The sequence below is a fragment of the Trifolium pratense genome, linkage group LG5 (assembly GCF_020283565.1).
Source record: "Trifolium pratense cultivar HEN17-A07 linkage group LG5, ARS_RC_1.1, whole genome shotgun sequence".
Lineage (NCBI taxonomy): Eukaryota > Viridiplantae > Streptophyta > Magnoliopsida > Fabales > Fabaceae > Trifolium > Trifolium pratense.
The window spans coordinates 48,344,158-48,360,108 of NC_060063.1; the positions used below are offsets into that span (position 1 = coordinate 48,344,158).

The 15,951-nt window shown below is 33.6% G+C and overlaps 2 protein-coding genes across 2 annotated transcripts; both read left to right on the forward strand.

Annotated features, from left to right (window-relative positions):
* The first annotated feature begins 1,295 nt into the window (after positions 1-1,295).
* Positions 1,296-4,940, forward strand: LOC123883383 (transcription factor KUA1). The gene is made up of 3 exons (XM_045932166.1): positions 1,296-1,858; positions 3,446-3,654; positions 4,192-4,940. Exons 1-3 carry the CDS (start codon positions 1,573-1,575, stop codon positions 4,681-4,683), a joined length of 987 nt encoding a protein of 328 aa, XP_045788122.1. The 5' UTR covers positions 1,296-1,572; the 3' UTR covers positions 4,684-4,940.
* A 2,743-nt stretch (positions 4,941-7,683) lies between these two features.
* Positions 7,684-14,867, forward strand: LOC123883151 (peroxisomal acyl-coenzyme A oxidase 1-like). Its single transcript, XM_045931880.1, has 14 exons — positions 7,684-8,155; positions 9,259-9,367; positions 9,466-9,527; positions 9,605-9,814; positions 10,064-10,151; positions 10,238-10,400; positions 10,682-10,880; positions 11,469-11,666; positions 12,370-12,501; positions 12,978-13,098; positions 13,482-13,592; positions 13,764-13,833; positions 14,046-14,229; positions 14,336-14,867. Exons 1-14 carry the CDS (start codon positions 8,018-8,020, stop codon positions 14,543-14,545), a joined length of 1,995 nt encoding a protein of 664 aa, XP_045787836.1. The 5' UTR covers positions 7,684-8,017; the 3' UTR covers positions 14,546-14,867.
* The last annotated feature ends 1,084 nt before the right edge of the window (positions 14,868-15,951 follow it).

Sequence of the window (15,951 nt, forward strand, 5' to 3'; positions counted from 1 at the left end):
ATTATTGCGGCCAAGATTGCAATAAAAACCCCGAATAAAACCACCCCTAGAGTTTCTAAGCAATCCGACACAAGCTGAAAAACCATTCCTTTTACAATGTGCTCCATCTACATTAAACTTAAAAGTAATCTCTACAAACGATTTTTGGTCTAAAGTATGTTTTTAAATTTTAATTAATGTTGTTAATTTTGTTTTACTTTTTGCTATTAAATTTTTTTAGAGCACATATATATATATATATATATATATATATATATATATATATATATATATATATATATATATATATATATATATATATATATATCAATTCAACTGACAATATTAATATTATTAGGCTACAGATTTTTGGTCTTAAGTTTATTATTGTTCCGGATACATTAAAATAGTCTCACATCGTTTGGTAATCGAGGTTAATAGTAGTTTATATATACAACACTCACATCTTTCAAACCATTGAGACGCTTTTTTTTACAAAGGGCAAAAGTTTGACGGGTTAACCCCAAAGCGGACAATCTCTCAGGGATGTGGACACATTGGTGTTGTCTGTGGGATACGAAATCGTGCATGCTCGTGGGTCGACACCCTTTAGCCCCTTAGCCTCGACTAGGGGGCTACTGTTCCGGATACACCAACATAGTCACACATTGCTTGGTAATCGAGGCTAAGGATAGTTTATATACAACACTCACACCTTTCAAACCACTGAGGTGCCTTTTCTACAAAGAACAAAACTATGACGGATTAACCCCAAAGCGGATAATCTCTCGGAGATGTGGAGTTGAGGTCGGATCGGAACAATTATCTTAATTATTCCATTTTGATTTTTTTTTTCTTTTAAAAAATCAAACCAAAGATGTATGGTACGAATCCGGATTATGTACAATCATTAACTGCATGTAGTCGTGCAGTCATTAATTCCTGACTGTTTAATTTTAGTCAGACGATCCATAATAAAAGTATATTATGATTTTATAAAAAGTGAAGTTTCGGTCAAAAAAATTTGAACTATTCAATTGAAATCGAACTATAAAAAACTCATGAATGCACAACTACGGTCTGTGAGAGTGCACTGAATCCAAATACGTATATGGTACTCCTCTACATCAAGTTGTACCTCTAAATCAAGTTGTATAATCAACTTGATTGATGATAAGTCAATCTCAAACGCCACCCAATAAAAGTACAAAACATCTAAACCTCCACCACGTCACCAATCACCAAAACCAATCAACGGTCAAAAAAGACACAACACCTATCATAAAAAAAACACCCGCGAAACACTTAATCATTACCGCTCTTTATCCACGACAAGATAAATGGATAGTGTTGGCTTATTGTTTCTCTCTCTCTTTTTCTCTCCCATCTTCAACAAAACCCGAAGAGAGACCAAACAAAAACATAACATAACAATAAAAAAAAAACCACAAAAAAAAAACCAACAAAAAAAACCCTATTCAGAGTAGTTCCAATTTCCAAACCTTAAAACCTTCAATTTCATGTCTCGGATCCTGTAATTCGGATCTTCAATACCCGATAAATCGAATTCACTTCGATCCGGTTCAGAAAACCATGACGCGGCGTTGTTCCCATTGCAGCCACAATGGGCACAACTCAAGAACATGTCCAAACCGTGGTGTTAAGCTATTCGGAGTTCGATTAACCGATGGGATCCGGAAAAGTGCTAGTATGGGTAATCTTAGTCATTATACTGGTTCCGGGTCTGGATCCCTTCATACCGGGTTAAATAACCCGGGTTCTCCTGGTGAAACACCTGATCATGCTGCTGTTGCTGATGGTTATGCTTCTGAGGATTTTGTTCCCGGTTCTTCTTCTGCTTCCCGTGAAAGAAAAAAGGGTTTGTTTTTTGTTTTATTTTTTATTTATTAAAAGTGTTTTTTTCCCTCTTCTGCTTGCATGTGTATTATTGGAGTTTAATTTAGTTCTGTTTTGAGCTGGTTTTTATTTTTATGAATTAGATGAATTCAAGTATATTGAATTAATGGTGTGATCTTAGCTTGGATTGGTGTGTATTTTATGTAAGTATTGACACTTATGATAGAAGGCGGTGCCCGACACGAACACTGACACAGCGATTACGCTGTGTAGGGTCGTGTCGGGTGTCCGTGTTTGTTTCAGTGATTCATAGTGTATTTTTTTTTTATTGCGACAAAAAATTGTACTTTTAATTTTTGGTTGGTGTCACCTGGGAATAGCTAGACAAGAAATGTACTGTACCTGTTAACTTCATTTGTGATTTTTTTTTTTGGTATATGTCATTTTTTTAATGAATTGTTGGAATTTTTTTTATCAAATATGTTTGTTGTATAAATTGAGTTTGAAATGTATTGAAAATTGGCCTAAGAAATGGATAGATATGTTGTGTGTATGTATCATGTGCTTCAAAAATAGTGTTTCTCATGTGCTTCAAAATCAATGATGCTCATGTGCTTCAAAATCATTCTGTTTGTTTCTATCGGGTTACTGTTTGTTTACTTTGTACCTAAATTATGAAGCTATGTGTTCCATTTATGTGCACATATTTCACTGTTTCAATCATCTAAACTAGGCTTTATATTTTACAAAAATGTTTTTTTGTTAATATAAGCCTGATAGATTAAATGTCAGACTGTAGCAAGTGTTTCATGAAACCTTGCCTAGCTTGTTTAGACCCCTAATGATCTGTAAGAGTTAGCAGAGTATGCACTTTTTTATGATGATTTCTTAAGTTTCTTTTTCAAATTACACAACTGTGAATAGATCCACAGTTCTTAAATGATATGCAAAATACATTATGCGGCCATTTAAGTTATTTAACTATATCAAATTAGTTCTAAGTTTTTTTCCCCATGTGTTTTTAAGTCCGTTTTTCACACGTTCTGTTGAATAAATATACATGTGTCTGTTATGTTAATGACGTGCTATGAATGCATTATGGAGTATGCCACTTATCCTATGTGTACTCCTTTCCTATCTCCTTTGTGCAACTCTTTCCTGGTTTTGAAATAGGCTAAACAATTTCGAACAAATATTATGCAAGAGAAAAGAGGAATCAGAGGGAATTGCTCTCTGATATTTTTGTACATTAGACGACGAATATTTCTGGGGATACACTGCCTATTCCTCTTCTCTCTTGCACAATATTTGTCCCAACTCGTTTAACGTAATTTTGCCAAAATGATAACATGTCTTAGCCTATTTCCTCCCCTAATACTCTGTGCAAGCTTTGCCTGCCAGCCCAACCCAAGAGTTAGCAAGGGCTAGATTAAGCTTTAGAATGATCCTTTTTTTAAGCTGAGTATTAGGTTTTTGGGCCGGCTGTTTAACTGAATATGCATTTTTGTGTTTTTCTTTAAGTTCACGTTACATTCACCTTCAATGGGGATTTCGGAGAAATTCTTGTGTTATATTTGTTAAGGTTTAATTTTTAATCTTTTATTTGCAGGTACTCCATGGACCGAAGAGGAACATAGAATGTTTTTACTTGGATTGCAGAAGCTGGGCAAAGGTGATTGGCGTGGAATTGCTAGGAACTATGTTATATCAAGGACACCTACTCAAGTGGCCAGTCATGCTCAAAAATATTTCATCAGGCAAAGCAATGTGTCTAGGCGGAAAAGACGGTCCAGCTTGTTTGATATTGTTGCAGATGATGTTTGTCACTTTTCCTCCTTATTTGCAAATACTTGTGTTGCATATATGTCTTTCCTTTACATTATGTTGCATATAATTATTGAATTGATGCTACATAACCTGTTCATTACCATTTGATAAGCTTATCCAAATATGTTTCTTTCTTTTAAAGATATTATGTAACCTTTTTATGCTTTTGTGACAAATAAGTATTGTGAATCTCGTTCACAATACATTGTTTGCCATCTATGAAATTTGTCCATTTCCTTGACATTTAAGATAATGTTCTGTTTAGATAATTTATAGAACCACAACTTTGGGGTATTTAACATTGTTTTCAGGCTTAATTGCATGTTCGGTCTCTTACGTTTATTTTAGTTTTCAATTAGTCCCCTACGTTTAAATAGTAACTACTAATTTATGTAATGTTTGGAGAAGTTACATAAATACCACCAGCATTTATTTAGTTCTCCAAACATTGCATTATGTAGTTACTTTTCCTTTGGAACCTTCTCATTTTTTTCTTCGATTTCTTGAATTTTCATATTGATTTTGCAGGCAGCTGATGCTTCAATGGTACCGCAAGACTTCATGTCAGCTAATCCGCCACAGACTGAAACAGAAGGCAATAACCCTTTGCCTGCTGCTCCCCCGCTCGATGAAGAATGCGAATCAATGGATTCCACAAACTCAAATGATGGAGAGTCTGCCTCTGCCCCATTAATGCCTGATAGCAACACACAAGCGTCGTCTTACCCGCTAGTATATCCGGCATATTTTTCTCCATTCTTCCCATTTCCTCTTCCTTATTGGTCTGGATACAGTCCGGAGCCGGCTCCTAAGAAGGAGACACATGAAGTGGTGAAGCCAACCCCAGTACATTCCAAGAGCCCAATCAATGTCGATGAACTTGTTGGCATGTCAAAACTGAGTTTAGGAGAGACTATTGGTGATGCCGGCCCCTCAACTTTGTCTCGTAAACTACTCGAAGAAGGACCTTCTAGACAGTCGGCATTTCATACAACTCCAGCTTGTGGGACTGTTCTGTGAGCATTATTATCATGATGTAGTCTTGTGTGATTCATCTTATATATGTGACTGTGGGATAACCTTAATAATTTTTTATTTTCCATTTCATAATGGTTAACCTAGTTTGTTTCTTTGCTTGTAGGCATTAGCATCTAGGAATTACTTGGGTTTAAATTAAAACTTCATGTTTGTTAAGTAGTTTTCAACTTTTCATTTCTTAGAATTATGTAAAGTTGATTGTGCAGTTTGACAATCTATCAAGTTGTGCTTCCTATTTATGTGTTTTAAGTTTTGATATCTAGACTTCATCATGGTAAAATTAATCATGTAGAACAGGATTTTACAGGACAAAATAGCACGCGACATAGGTTTTAGATTTTTTATTTAAAATTATGTAGATTGGTATCAATAAATTATTTAGAATATTCTTTGAATTTCTATTTTCTAGTATATCAATCATGGCTTTTGCCTATTTACCCTTTAAATTATGAAAAGATTAATTGAAATTATGCAAATATAATAGGAAATCATGCTCTACATTATTTGTGTTTCAGTCACTTTCAGTACATGAAACACAAAGTGGTATTTTGGAAGACATAAATATTATCTTAATATCTTAGACAAATAGAGCAGTTCGTGGCCGATGGTGCACATGCTTTGTCTCAAATGAATGTGTGGCTCGTACGACATCTCTAATGGTGATATCACTTTGGATATCATACATTATTAAGAAGTAGTTTTTACAATGTCATGTAATATTTATTCAACTAATACATATTTCGCTCTAATGGTGATGTCACATTGGATATCATACATTATTAACAAGCGGTCCCTTACATATTTATTACCTTAAATAAGATATTGTATCATCAATTTTGATATTCCCTATGTCATGTCATGGAACTCCAATGATAAAAACAATTAAGGTACAAATCATTAAACTATGATACTCTCTTTGATATTCTTATTGAAGATGCTCTTAATATCGATGACAATGTCATAATAAGATTCACAATGTGGTTCCTTACATTTGGGGGTTTGTTTAAGTACTTTCCACGACATATATACATAACTCATCTATATTATTAGTGATCGTACCTAATCAGATTGATTGGGGCCAATGAAACACTTCTTCAATACTATTATGGTGAACGGGATAGTGTACATGTAAGACATTTTGACACTCAAGGGTGATATGTTAGAGAATATATAAAAAAGATACATAATTCTTGTGCACGAGAAGGATATATACAGTCCAACGCGGAATCAATGTTATCAATGTGAGGGTAAATTTCATGGTCTCGACGTTGATGGTCGTTGGGATAACAGTTGAAACGTCATAATTGGCCGTAAATGTCAATCATTTCTATGTTTTGTCATCACAAAAATGTCAACTTTTGTGCCATTGAGTAGGAATGTGTGGCTTTGGGCCAAAGCGATATTAGGCTGAACTCGACTATTAAGTGGACCGTGCTCGACGCTGAGTTGGGCTTGGGCTCAGTTCAAAACAATTACATTTCAATAATATCTATTTATTAAAATAAAATATAAAAAAACCCAAGTTTGACTTGAAAAAAGTGAAGAGATAACTCCCCCTCCTTAAAAGGTAATTTAAAAAATTTGTTAAATGCTATAATTTGTTAAGAAAAATTATATAGATAAAAAAAAAATTCTTAATTTCTTACTATTTTTTTTTTTTTTACAATAAGTCGAAAATCGAACCCAAGATTGATAGCATATTACTCAAACCCCTCACCATACCGAACCTAGTGGTTTATTAACTACTACTAGTATAACTTACCCGTGCATTCGCACGGGTTAATGCTCAATGAAAAATATATTTAAATTAATATATTTCATAAATTTAATTAAAATTAAAATAATTTTTAGGGGCTAAAAGTAAATATATATTGAATATTGGATATTAGTGTTAATAATAGCAGGACATACATCACACATTAATCGTATGATATGGAAAAACACTTAATTCATATTGAATAGTGTTGTGTAAAATTAAGAAGAAAACTTAGGTCAATTACTAACATCCTTTTGATCATGTTCTCCACTTAAAATTTAATACATCAACATCTTAAGAGGAGAAAATAGAAAAAATTGTTGATGCGTCAAATTTTAAAAGGAGAACATGACCAAAAAAATGTATGATATTTTACTCCTAAAATTAATTTACCTGGACATAATATATCCATTAAACTTTACTAAAATAAAAATTAGTTTAGTAATTGACAAATTTATATTTATCAAAGCTAATTTATTTATTGAACTTATAAGATAATTATAAAAAAAAAACTTATAAGATAAGTTAAAGAGTAAATTAAATAAATGTAAGACCAAAAAAAAAAGTAAATTAAATAAAAAATTGAATATTGTTTGTTAAAGAATGTTACTGATATTCGCATGTTTAATTGACTAAAAAATAAATGGAAGTTTAAAAATAAAAAAAATGGTTGAGTATATCTTCTACAGTTATTTTTGTTGACCAAATCTTCTACATTTTAACGTTGAAAAAAGATTTTTTTTTTTTTGTTTTTTGAGCAAGAAAAAAAAAGGTTTATTTGTTACTTTACTAATTACTAAATAATAGGTATCTAAAAAAAAATTACTGCTAAATAATAGCAATAGATAGATAGATAATATTCTTAATTTCTTACTAATTTTTTTTTTTTTACAATAAGTCGAAAATCGAACCCAAGATTGATAGCGTATTACTCAAACCTCTCACCATACCGAACCTAGTGGTTTATTAACTACTATTATATATTCATCATTATCATCGGTAAAAGTAAAGATAATGACTAGATAAATGCTATAATTAAAATTAAATAGTTAATTTTGTGAAATATGATTTTTTTTCAATTTTTCCATGTTAAGTTTTATTTTTCAGATCAATACATTAATGAGATAGGATAAGATAATACCATCTGTCTGAAAATATTTTGCGTTTACCTAATTGACCGCCAGAACAATAAATAACTAACTAAACATAGACAAAGAAAAAATAACAACTTACTCCAATAAAATAAAGAAAAGATTTGGAATTTTTTAATGTGAATGTGAAAATAAAAGTACAAAAAATGGACTTTGAAAAGCGTATCTAATTTATCCCTTTTCTATTTTCTCGATAAGAAAAGACAAAATCATCCTCAATATAAAGAGAATAGAATAGACGCTAATCTCTTGCGTCATTCATTGCATTTACATTTGGTGGTTGTTGCAGAGATCAAGCTACTTCTCAATTTTCATTCATTCATTTCTTCTTCTTCTTCTTTCTTTTCGATTATTATTATTCGAAAGAGAAGAGGATTGTGTTGTTGTTGTTGTTAGGATAATTTGAATTATGGAAGGTGTAGATCATTTGGCTTTTGAAAGAAACAAAGCTGAATTCGATGTCGATGCGATGAAGATCGTTTGGGCTGGTTCTTCTCATGCTTTTGAAGTTTCTGATCGAATGTCTCGTCTTGTTGCTAGTGATCCGGTTAATTTCCATACACTTTATCTTCTTATTGCTTTTTCTTACTCATGTATTTAATTTGATTCAGCTGTTTAATTTTTATGGATCCAATATCTTTTGATTTATTTGCTTAATCATCGTTTTTGTATTTCTATTTTCATGTTGGTAAGCACGGACACAGACACAGACACTCGTACATTGACACCATAATAATTTGAGAAAATGACATAATTAAGTGTAATTATAAGTGTCAGCCTCATATGGTGTCAATCGACACTGTTCCACACGGGATAGTGGCTAATCTGAGTAGTGTCCGTGCTTCATATTTTGTACTCCTTCTGAGTTATTTACTAAAAAGATAGGTGATCTATGTTTTAAATGACGTATCATACAACCCGGATGACATGGAATGATTAACTCATGCGAAATTACAAGAAAACTCTTTAAAAACTTTAGTCTAAATATGATGCGTCACAATTTTAAAGTTCAAAAATGTCAGGGAAGGAATAAAACTGAGTGATTTTAAAATAGGGGACGAATTTTGTCGATGAGTGAAAATAGAGGACCAAAACTGTAATTAAACTTTTATTTTAGTACATATTTTAATAAATTAAATCAACGGATGACATTTTGAATTTTTATTTTCAGCTGATTAGACCACTTTGTTAACTGTGAAGAGGTTGTGTAAAATATTTATTTGTGAAAGGATTTAATTTATATACACAGTCGATATAAAGAATGTTTTACATTATCATCAATCATAATTTTGATTCACATTTTTTTTTTTGTTAAGTAGCCTAGTGGCTAGAAATTTCACTCTTAAGGTGGATAAGTGAGGTCCGGAGTTCAAACTCTGGCCCTTGCATATATAATGCAACATCCCTACCAACAGAGACTATTATTCACTTATTTGATTAGTAATGATTTGTTGACAGTTAATGGACAATGCATCAAAATTAAACTGAGTGAAATTTGTATTGTTGCTATGCTGATGTGAAATGGATTGGTGTAGCAATGCTTGATGAGAGTTTGATGTGTTAGTGTTTATTGTATCACTTACCTGTTCCTAGCTTAAAGCATTTTTACCTCTTTTAAGTGTGTCTGAAACTTTTGATCCTTGTGTGTAGGCATTTAGAAAGGATCATAGACCCATGCTTGGTAGGAAGGAGTTATTTAAGAGCACTTTGAAGAAAGCAGCTTATGCATGGAAAAGGATTATTGAGCTTCGTCTTAGCGGTGGGTTCTATTCTTTCTCTATTTTGCATTTGGTATCTTGTTAATTTCTTCAATGGGAAGTTCCTTAATGGTGTTTTTCACTGATATTTGTCATACAGAGGAGGAAGCTTCTATGCTTAGATCCTTTGTGGATGAACCTGCTTTTACTGATCTTCATTGGGTAAGCTCAATCTCTTGTCCTAGCGGCATTCTTATCTTTAATATCTTTACTGATTTGAAAGAGATTTGTGGATTCAGGGAATGTTTATTCCTGCTATCAAAGGACAAGGAACTGATGAACAGCAGCAAAAGTGGCTGCCTTTGGCACAAAAGATGCAAATAATTGGTTGCTATGCCCAAACTGAACTTGGCCATGGATCTAATGTTCAAGGGTTAGAAACAACGGCAACATTTGATCCCAAAACAGATGAATTTGTTATTCATAGCCCCACATTGACTTCCAGCAAAGTAAGTAAAATTGGAGATGACTTATGAGAGCCTTAACTTGTATTTTAAGATGCATTTTCATGATGTGAGGATCTATAATCTTAAGATATCGATGTTTCATTCATAAGCACAATTGGGGAAACGCAGCTGGCACACCCTTTTTTTTTTGCTATTTACTGTGCATATTTGTTTTCAAGAGTATTTGGTGAGCATGATATTTTTATACATCTGTTGGAATTATCTTCACTCTGTTGATGCTGATTTAAACAGTGGTGGCCTGGTGGATTGGGTAAAGTGTCAACACATGCTGTTGTTTATGCCCGACTAATCACTGATGGCAAAGATCACGGAGTGCATGGTAATTATATACTTAATCATCTAAATTTCTGTTGTTAGATTCAGATTTCAATTAACTAACAATATGTCCAATTGGAATATTGGAAGGCTTCATTGTCCAGCTGCGTAGCCTGGATGATCACTTACCTCTTCCTGGCATAACTGTTGGCGATATTGGAATGAAATTTGGAAATGGAGCATATAACACTATGGACAATGGAGTTCTGAGGTTTGAACATGTAAGAATTCCAAGGGATCAAATGTTAATGAGGTTAGTTTGTCTTACCCGTATATACCTCTCTTCCATCAAATGGGTCAAATCTGATACTCATAGTTTGGCATTTTAGGGTATTTAATTCATATATGATCTTCATTGAATGTCTAGTTCCTTTCATTCATTTGTCTTAATACTCCCTCCGATTTTAAATATAAGCAAAAGTCAAAATGTATTTTCAAAATAAGCAACACGTAAACTGAATTTTTAAATTGCCATCGCTTATACTTTCATGTCAATCTATACCGACTATCACTATTTTTATTTAATTCCACCAGAGTTTCACGGATTACAAGGGAAGGAAAATATGTACAATCCAATGTTCCAAGACAATTAGTTTACGGTACTATGGTATATGTGAGACAAACAATTGTCTCTGATGCGTCCACTGCTATGTCGAGAGCTGTTTGCATTGCTACAAGATATAGTGCTGTTCGAAGACAGTTTGGGGCAAGTAATGGAGGTCTTGAATCACAGGTGATTTGTACTAGCCCTTTGTTGATGCACAGTATTAGTTGCTTCTGGAGCAGTTTTATTTTATCAAAAGAGATGCTCATGGGATTTTCTTTAAATTAAAAAGAATGCAAAATGCAATTTAAAAGGGATGAATCCCAAACTTACAGGATACAAATTGAAAATGAATCACTTTTTCTTTAATGAGATGTTGCTTCTGATTTGCTGCATGTTTGGATTAAGTTTATTTTATTGGCATTGTTTTTTTGACAAAAAAAATTTGAAACCATTTTTTAAAATAATTAAGGGGATTATTTATAATAAAAAACTGAACCAAACATTTTTTTTAGTACGGAAATTTTAATCTATCAAACATATGCTGTTTGTAATGTGAAGGTGGATGGGTGTCATACTCTTCTTGGACATGAAACTTTAGATATTGATATGTGTATTTAGATATATTAACCAGGGTTTGCAACATTGTCTGCATAAAAAAAGTTTGAGAGTAATTGGATGCTAGGTTGATGTGTTTTTCCTACTGATAGTTTATATCTCTTTAATCTATTCTATAATGTGTCCCTCAGTCTGTGCCATCTTTTTTGTCCCTTTCAGGTGATAGATTATAAAACACAACAAGCTAGGCTCTTCCCTTTGCTAGCCTCTGCTTATGCTTTCAGATTTGTTGGTGAGTGGTTGAAATGGCTTTACACGGATGTGATGAAAAGATTGCAAGCCAATGATTTTTCAACATTGCCTGAGGCTCATGCATGCACCGCGGGATTGAAGTCCTTGACTACCTCAGCAACTGCTGTATGTGATTACTGATATTAATCTCCATTTCTCAACCTCTTGATTTTAGTCGATGAACTTAAGTGATTATTTAGCTCCATTTTATAGAATGTAAAATATGGTTTACTTTTGTTCATTTTGGGAGTTGTATCGCTTAACAATTTCCTGTTCTTCTGTGATAGTTTATCATCTTTTTAGTGTTTCCTTCCTTAAGCTCCTCTTTACATGTTGAACTTCATTTTCTGACTTTTGTAACAGATACATCATACTTTATGAGCTTTCTGATATTTGTTTGTCTGCTTGGATTTTGTTTTGTTGTTTGAAATATGCTGAGAGTGGTGCACTGGTGTGAGGGTGTCGATGGGTGTGATCAAGCATCAGGATAATACTATAAATCAATTTGTGTGTGATTACTAAATGGATAAAACTCTAGTAGAATTGCCAGTGTGTCTATCATTTCATGCATTACATCTAATGGAACGCTTATCTTTTCTGCATGCATTACATTAAAATCCATTAGCATTCATTTATCTAAACTATTGGTATGTTGAGTTTCAGGCTTTATTGACAGTATGCTTTTCAAATAAATGGTCCAAGTGTCTCTGATGTTATCATCATGTTTTTTTTATTGCCATTTTGTTTCGTCCTACTACATGATTTTCACTTCATAACAAATTTAAATTCTTTGAAGTTCAGATTAAGTTAAATTCACTTCATTTTCCAGGATGGAATTGAAGAATGCCGCAAATTATGTGGTGGCCATGGTTACCTTTGCACCAGTGGTCTCCCTGAGTTATTTGCAGTCTATGTTCCTACCTGCACGTATGAAGGAGACAACATTGTGCTGCTTTTACAGGTTTATATATATTGAATATACTTGCATCACATTGTGTGCTATTTGTATATTGCAGTATAGCTGTGTTGCTTGTTTTGGAGGGATAGGATTTTATATGGTTGAATTCAATGTGATCTCATTCTCATGCATATTGTGCATATCTTCATTTTTGGAGTATGACCTTTGTTTTTTTATATTGGATTCTGAAAAAAATTACATACTGATGTTTAGTTTAAGAGTTCGGAGCTGTCAAATCTATAGTATTTATATTGGAAGGAAGTTCCAAAAGGATAGAAACAACTAAAATAATAATCATTAGCTATTCTTGCCTTCTCTTATTTGGCCGTATCTTCACTCTTCATGCTTTGCACAAGTATTCTCATGTGCCCTTTCCAGGTTTCCATGCTTCGAATACCCTGTTGCAGTTGTCTTTATTGGATATTTTTAACTGAGAATGGTCTAGAGTTGTTTGATAACTTCTAGAAAATCCCTTGTAGGTTGCAAGGTATCTCATGAAGATTATTTCTCAGTTGGGATCTGGAAAAAAGCCTGTTGGTACAACAGCTTATATGGGACGAGTGCAACAACTGATGGAATCTCGGTCTGATGTTCAAAAAGGTATAAATATTTGACTGAGATTATAAAAATTATAACAAATGACTAAATTCAAACTCTTTTCAGTCTATTGATATCCCAAATCTAATAGATTGAGATGATATTATTACTAACTATACCTCTGTCGTTCTGGAGTTATAATTTGTTAGAATATATTAAATATTATTTTAGCATATCATTTATATATGTTAGAATCGGTAAAGAGCATGTGAGGAACTAATTTGCGATTGAATATCTGTATAATTAGAATCATAACAAATTAGTAATTATTACCAACCCCCAATATATATGAGAACGTATGTAGACTGTCCTGAGTCCTGACACTATTTTATCCCTAATTAATTCTTAATTTGTAAGTTAATTATAGTAAATTTGATTGCTTGCAGCGGAGGATTGGTTGAATCCTAATGCAGTGCTGGGAGCATTTGAAGCTAGGGCTGCTAGGAAGTCAGTTGCCTGTGCTAAAAATCTCAGCAAGTTTAGCAATCCTGAAGAGGGTAAATGATTCAGCCCTGCTTTAAGTCAGAAGCTATTTCGTTGTATTTCTTATGGTTGTTTGGTAGGAGAACAGGGATATAAGAATCTCTCCAGCGCATATGTCTATGTTGCATTTAATGCAGCATGGTCAGATATGATGACTGTAAATGCTAATGATTTCATGATCACAGGTTTCCAAGAACTCTCAAATGATCTAGTTGAGGCAGCTCGCGCTCATTGCCAGTTGATTGTTGTTTCCAAGTGAGTTTCTTCCCATTTGTACATGGTTCCACGTTATGTCTCCAGTTTATCTGTAGTGTGATTGATCGTCCTTTTGATGAAGAGACATTTACTGAAAGTATCCCAAACAATATCCCGATCAATTGTTCATTTGCTTGTTTAAGCTTTCTCTATTTGATGCTTGGATATTCTACATTTAAGTGACCAACTTATGCTTCTTTTTATCGTTCCAGATTTATTGAGAAGTTGCAGCAAGATATACCAGGAAAGGGAGTGAAACAGCAATTACAAATTCTTTGTAGCATTTATGCTTTGTTTCATCTTCACAAGCATTTGGGTGATTTTCTTTCTACTGGTTGCATCACTCCCAAACAGGGTTCACTGGCCAATGACCAGCTCAGGTCATTGTATTCACAGGTTTGTCCTAAATGATAGCAATGCATAGGTCACATCTAGTACGTAGGTTTATACCTCATGAAATTGCGCTTGTTGATGCGTTTTACCTCATGATATGTTTGGATAGGTTCGTCCTAATGCAATTGCGCTCGTTGATGCGTTTAACTACACTGATCACTACCTCAGTTCAATTCTTGGCTGCTATGATGGAAATGTGTATCCAAAGCTATATGAGGCGGCATGGAAGGATCCATTGAATGATTCAGTTGTGCCAGATGGCTTTCAAGAGTATATTCGACCGATGTTGAAGCAACAACTTCGTAATGCCAGACTCTAAATAAGTTTATAAATGGACCGTCGACCAAGAGGAAGTTATGTACACTTTCAATAAAGACGAGTAATGAAGTTGTATGAAAGGAAAAATAAAAATGTTTTATTACATACAGGTAGAAGTTCCCAAGCAAGTTCGTTTTCCTTGGTGACTCTGGCTGCATGGCTATTCACGAGAAGAGCTTGCAGTTTGATGTATGTCTGTATTCTTTAGTAGTGGCTAAATTCATAGGTAAAAGCCCAAGTAGACTTTTGATTATATATAGATGCTAAATTCATAGGTAAATTCCTATGAAGAATTCATTTAATGATACTTTTTTATCTTCTTACCCTTCTCTCATCCTACCCTAAAGTAAAGAAAATGTTAGAAACAATTCATTGCACAAATTTATGTGTATTCCATATCATTTGGTTTAGTGAAATGTGAAACATATTGGACAATAACTTACTAATGAATTAATGCTATGTTAAATAAGGCATAAAGGGGCTAATTAATATTGCAATTTTATTGCGGCGAAGGTTTGGTACGCTATTACGAGCTGGCTGCGATTTATCATTATTCTCCCGAATAACCTTTTTTGTCGCTTGCTGTGTTGTTATCTTTTGTGAAGAACAAGAGAAGGCTGGTCTGGCGATGATTTGGACTGCTTTTATGTGGGTTTTGTGGAAAATCAGAAATATTGTGTTTTTAACAATGGTGTGTAGAACAAGGTTCTTTCCTGGAAGTGGTTTGTGGGTAGAGTTGCCAAGGATCCTTGCCTTTTGTATGAGTGGAGATGGAGCCCTTTGGAGTGTATGCCTCGTGGTTGATTTGTTATGGTTTGCGTGGCCTGGTTTTGTTTCCTGCTACCCCTTGTTTTTCTGCTATGTTTGTTGTTATTTGACTGTTGTTATTTGGTTACCTGTGTTTGTTAGCCTTGTTTGTTTTACTGTTCTGTTTCTTTTTCTTGTTGTAACTTTATGCTCTCAAATCATGCCTTATGATTTGGTGAGTAGTTTCAATAAAATCTTTTTTGCTGCTCAAAAAAAAAAAATATTGCAATTTTATTTGCTGAGATGAGAAGCAGAAGGAATACTATGTACTAACTATGTAAGTACCTTTATAAACGTTTTTTAAACTTTGTGGTACGTTCAACCCTTGTGAGTTTCAATACCCAACTCACAACTTTATGTAAAACAAAAAAGAAAAAGACTGCCAAATTTAAAAGCGGATTTTGTGTATGCATGTCTGGCTGTGCTATGACTCAAAGGGGTCCCTGAAATAACTGCATGTATGTACTGCCAACAGTGCCAAGTCCATGTAGTATCTTTGGTTGGCCTGGCCATTGAAGATTTTGGACGCATAGCAAATACTACTCCATGACCAGAAGTTTTCTCTCCCGACCCCCCCCATTTCTTTTATACCCCCCGAAT

What these genes read in the sequence shown, in the direction of transcription:
- LOC123883383 (XM_045932166.1), top strand. Translation starts at nt 1,573, where the DNA reads ATGACGCGGCGTTGTTCCCATTGCAGCCACAATGGGCACAACTCAAGA. An exon ending in TTCCCGTGAAAGAAAAAAGG is followed by an intron (nt 1,859 to 3,445) that starts GTTTGTTTTTTG and finishes TTTTATTTGCAG; the next exon opens with GTACTCCATGGACCGAAGAG. An exon ending in TTGATATTGTTGCAGATGAT is followed by an intron (nt 3,655 to 4,191) that starts GTTTGTCACTTT and finishes TTGATTTTGCAG; the next exon opens with GCAGCTGATGCTTCAATGGT.
- LOC123883151 (XM_045931880.1), top strand. Translation starts at nt 8,018, where the DNA reads ATGGAAGGTGTAGATCATTTGGCTTTTGAAAGAAACAAAGCTGAATTC. An exon ending in CTTTTACTGATCTTCATTGG is followed by an intron (nt 9,528 to 9,604) that starts GTAAGCTCAATC and finishes TTGTGGATTCAG; the next exon opens with GGAATGTTTATTCCTGCTAT. An exon ending in CAGTTGATTGTTGTTTCCAA is followed by an intron (nt 13,834 to 14,045) that starts GTGAGTTTCTTC and finishes TTATCGTTCCAG; the next exon opens with ATTTATTGAGAAGTTGCAGC.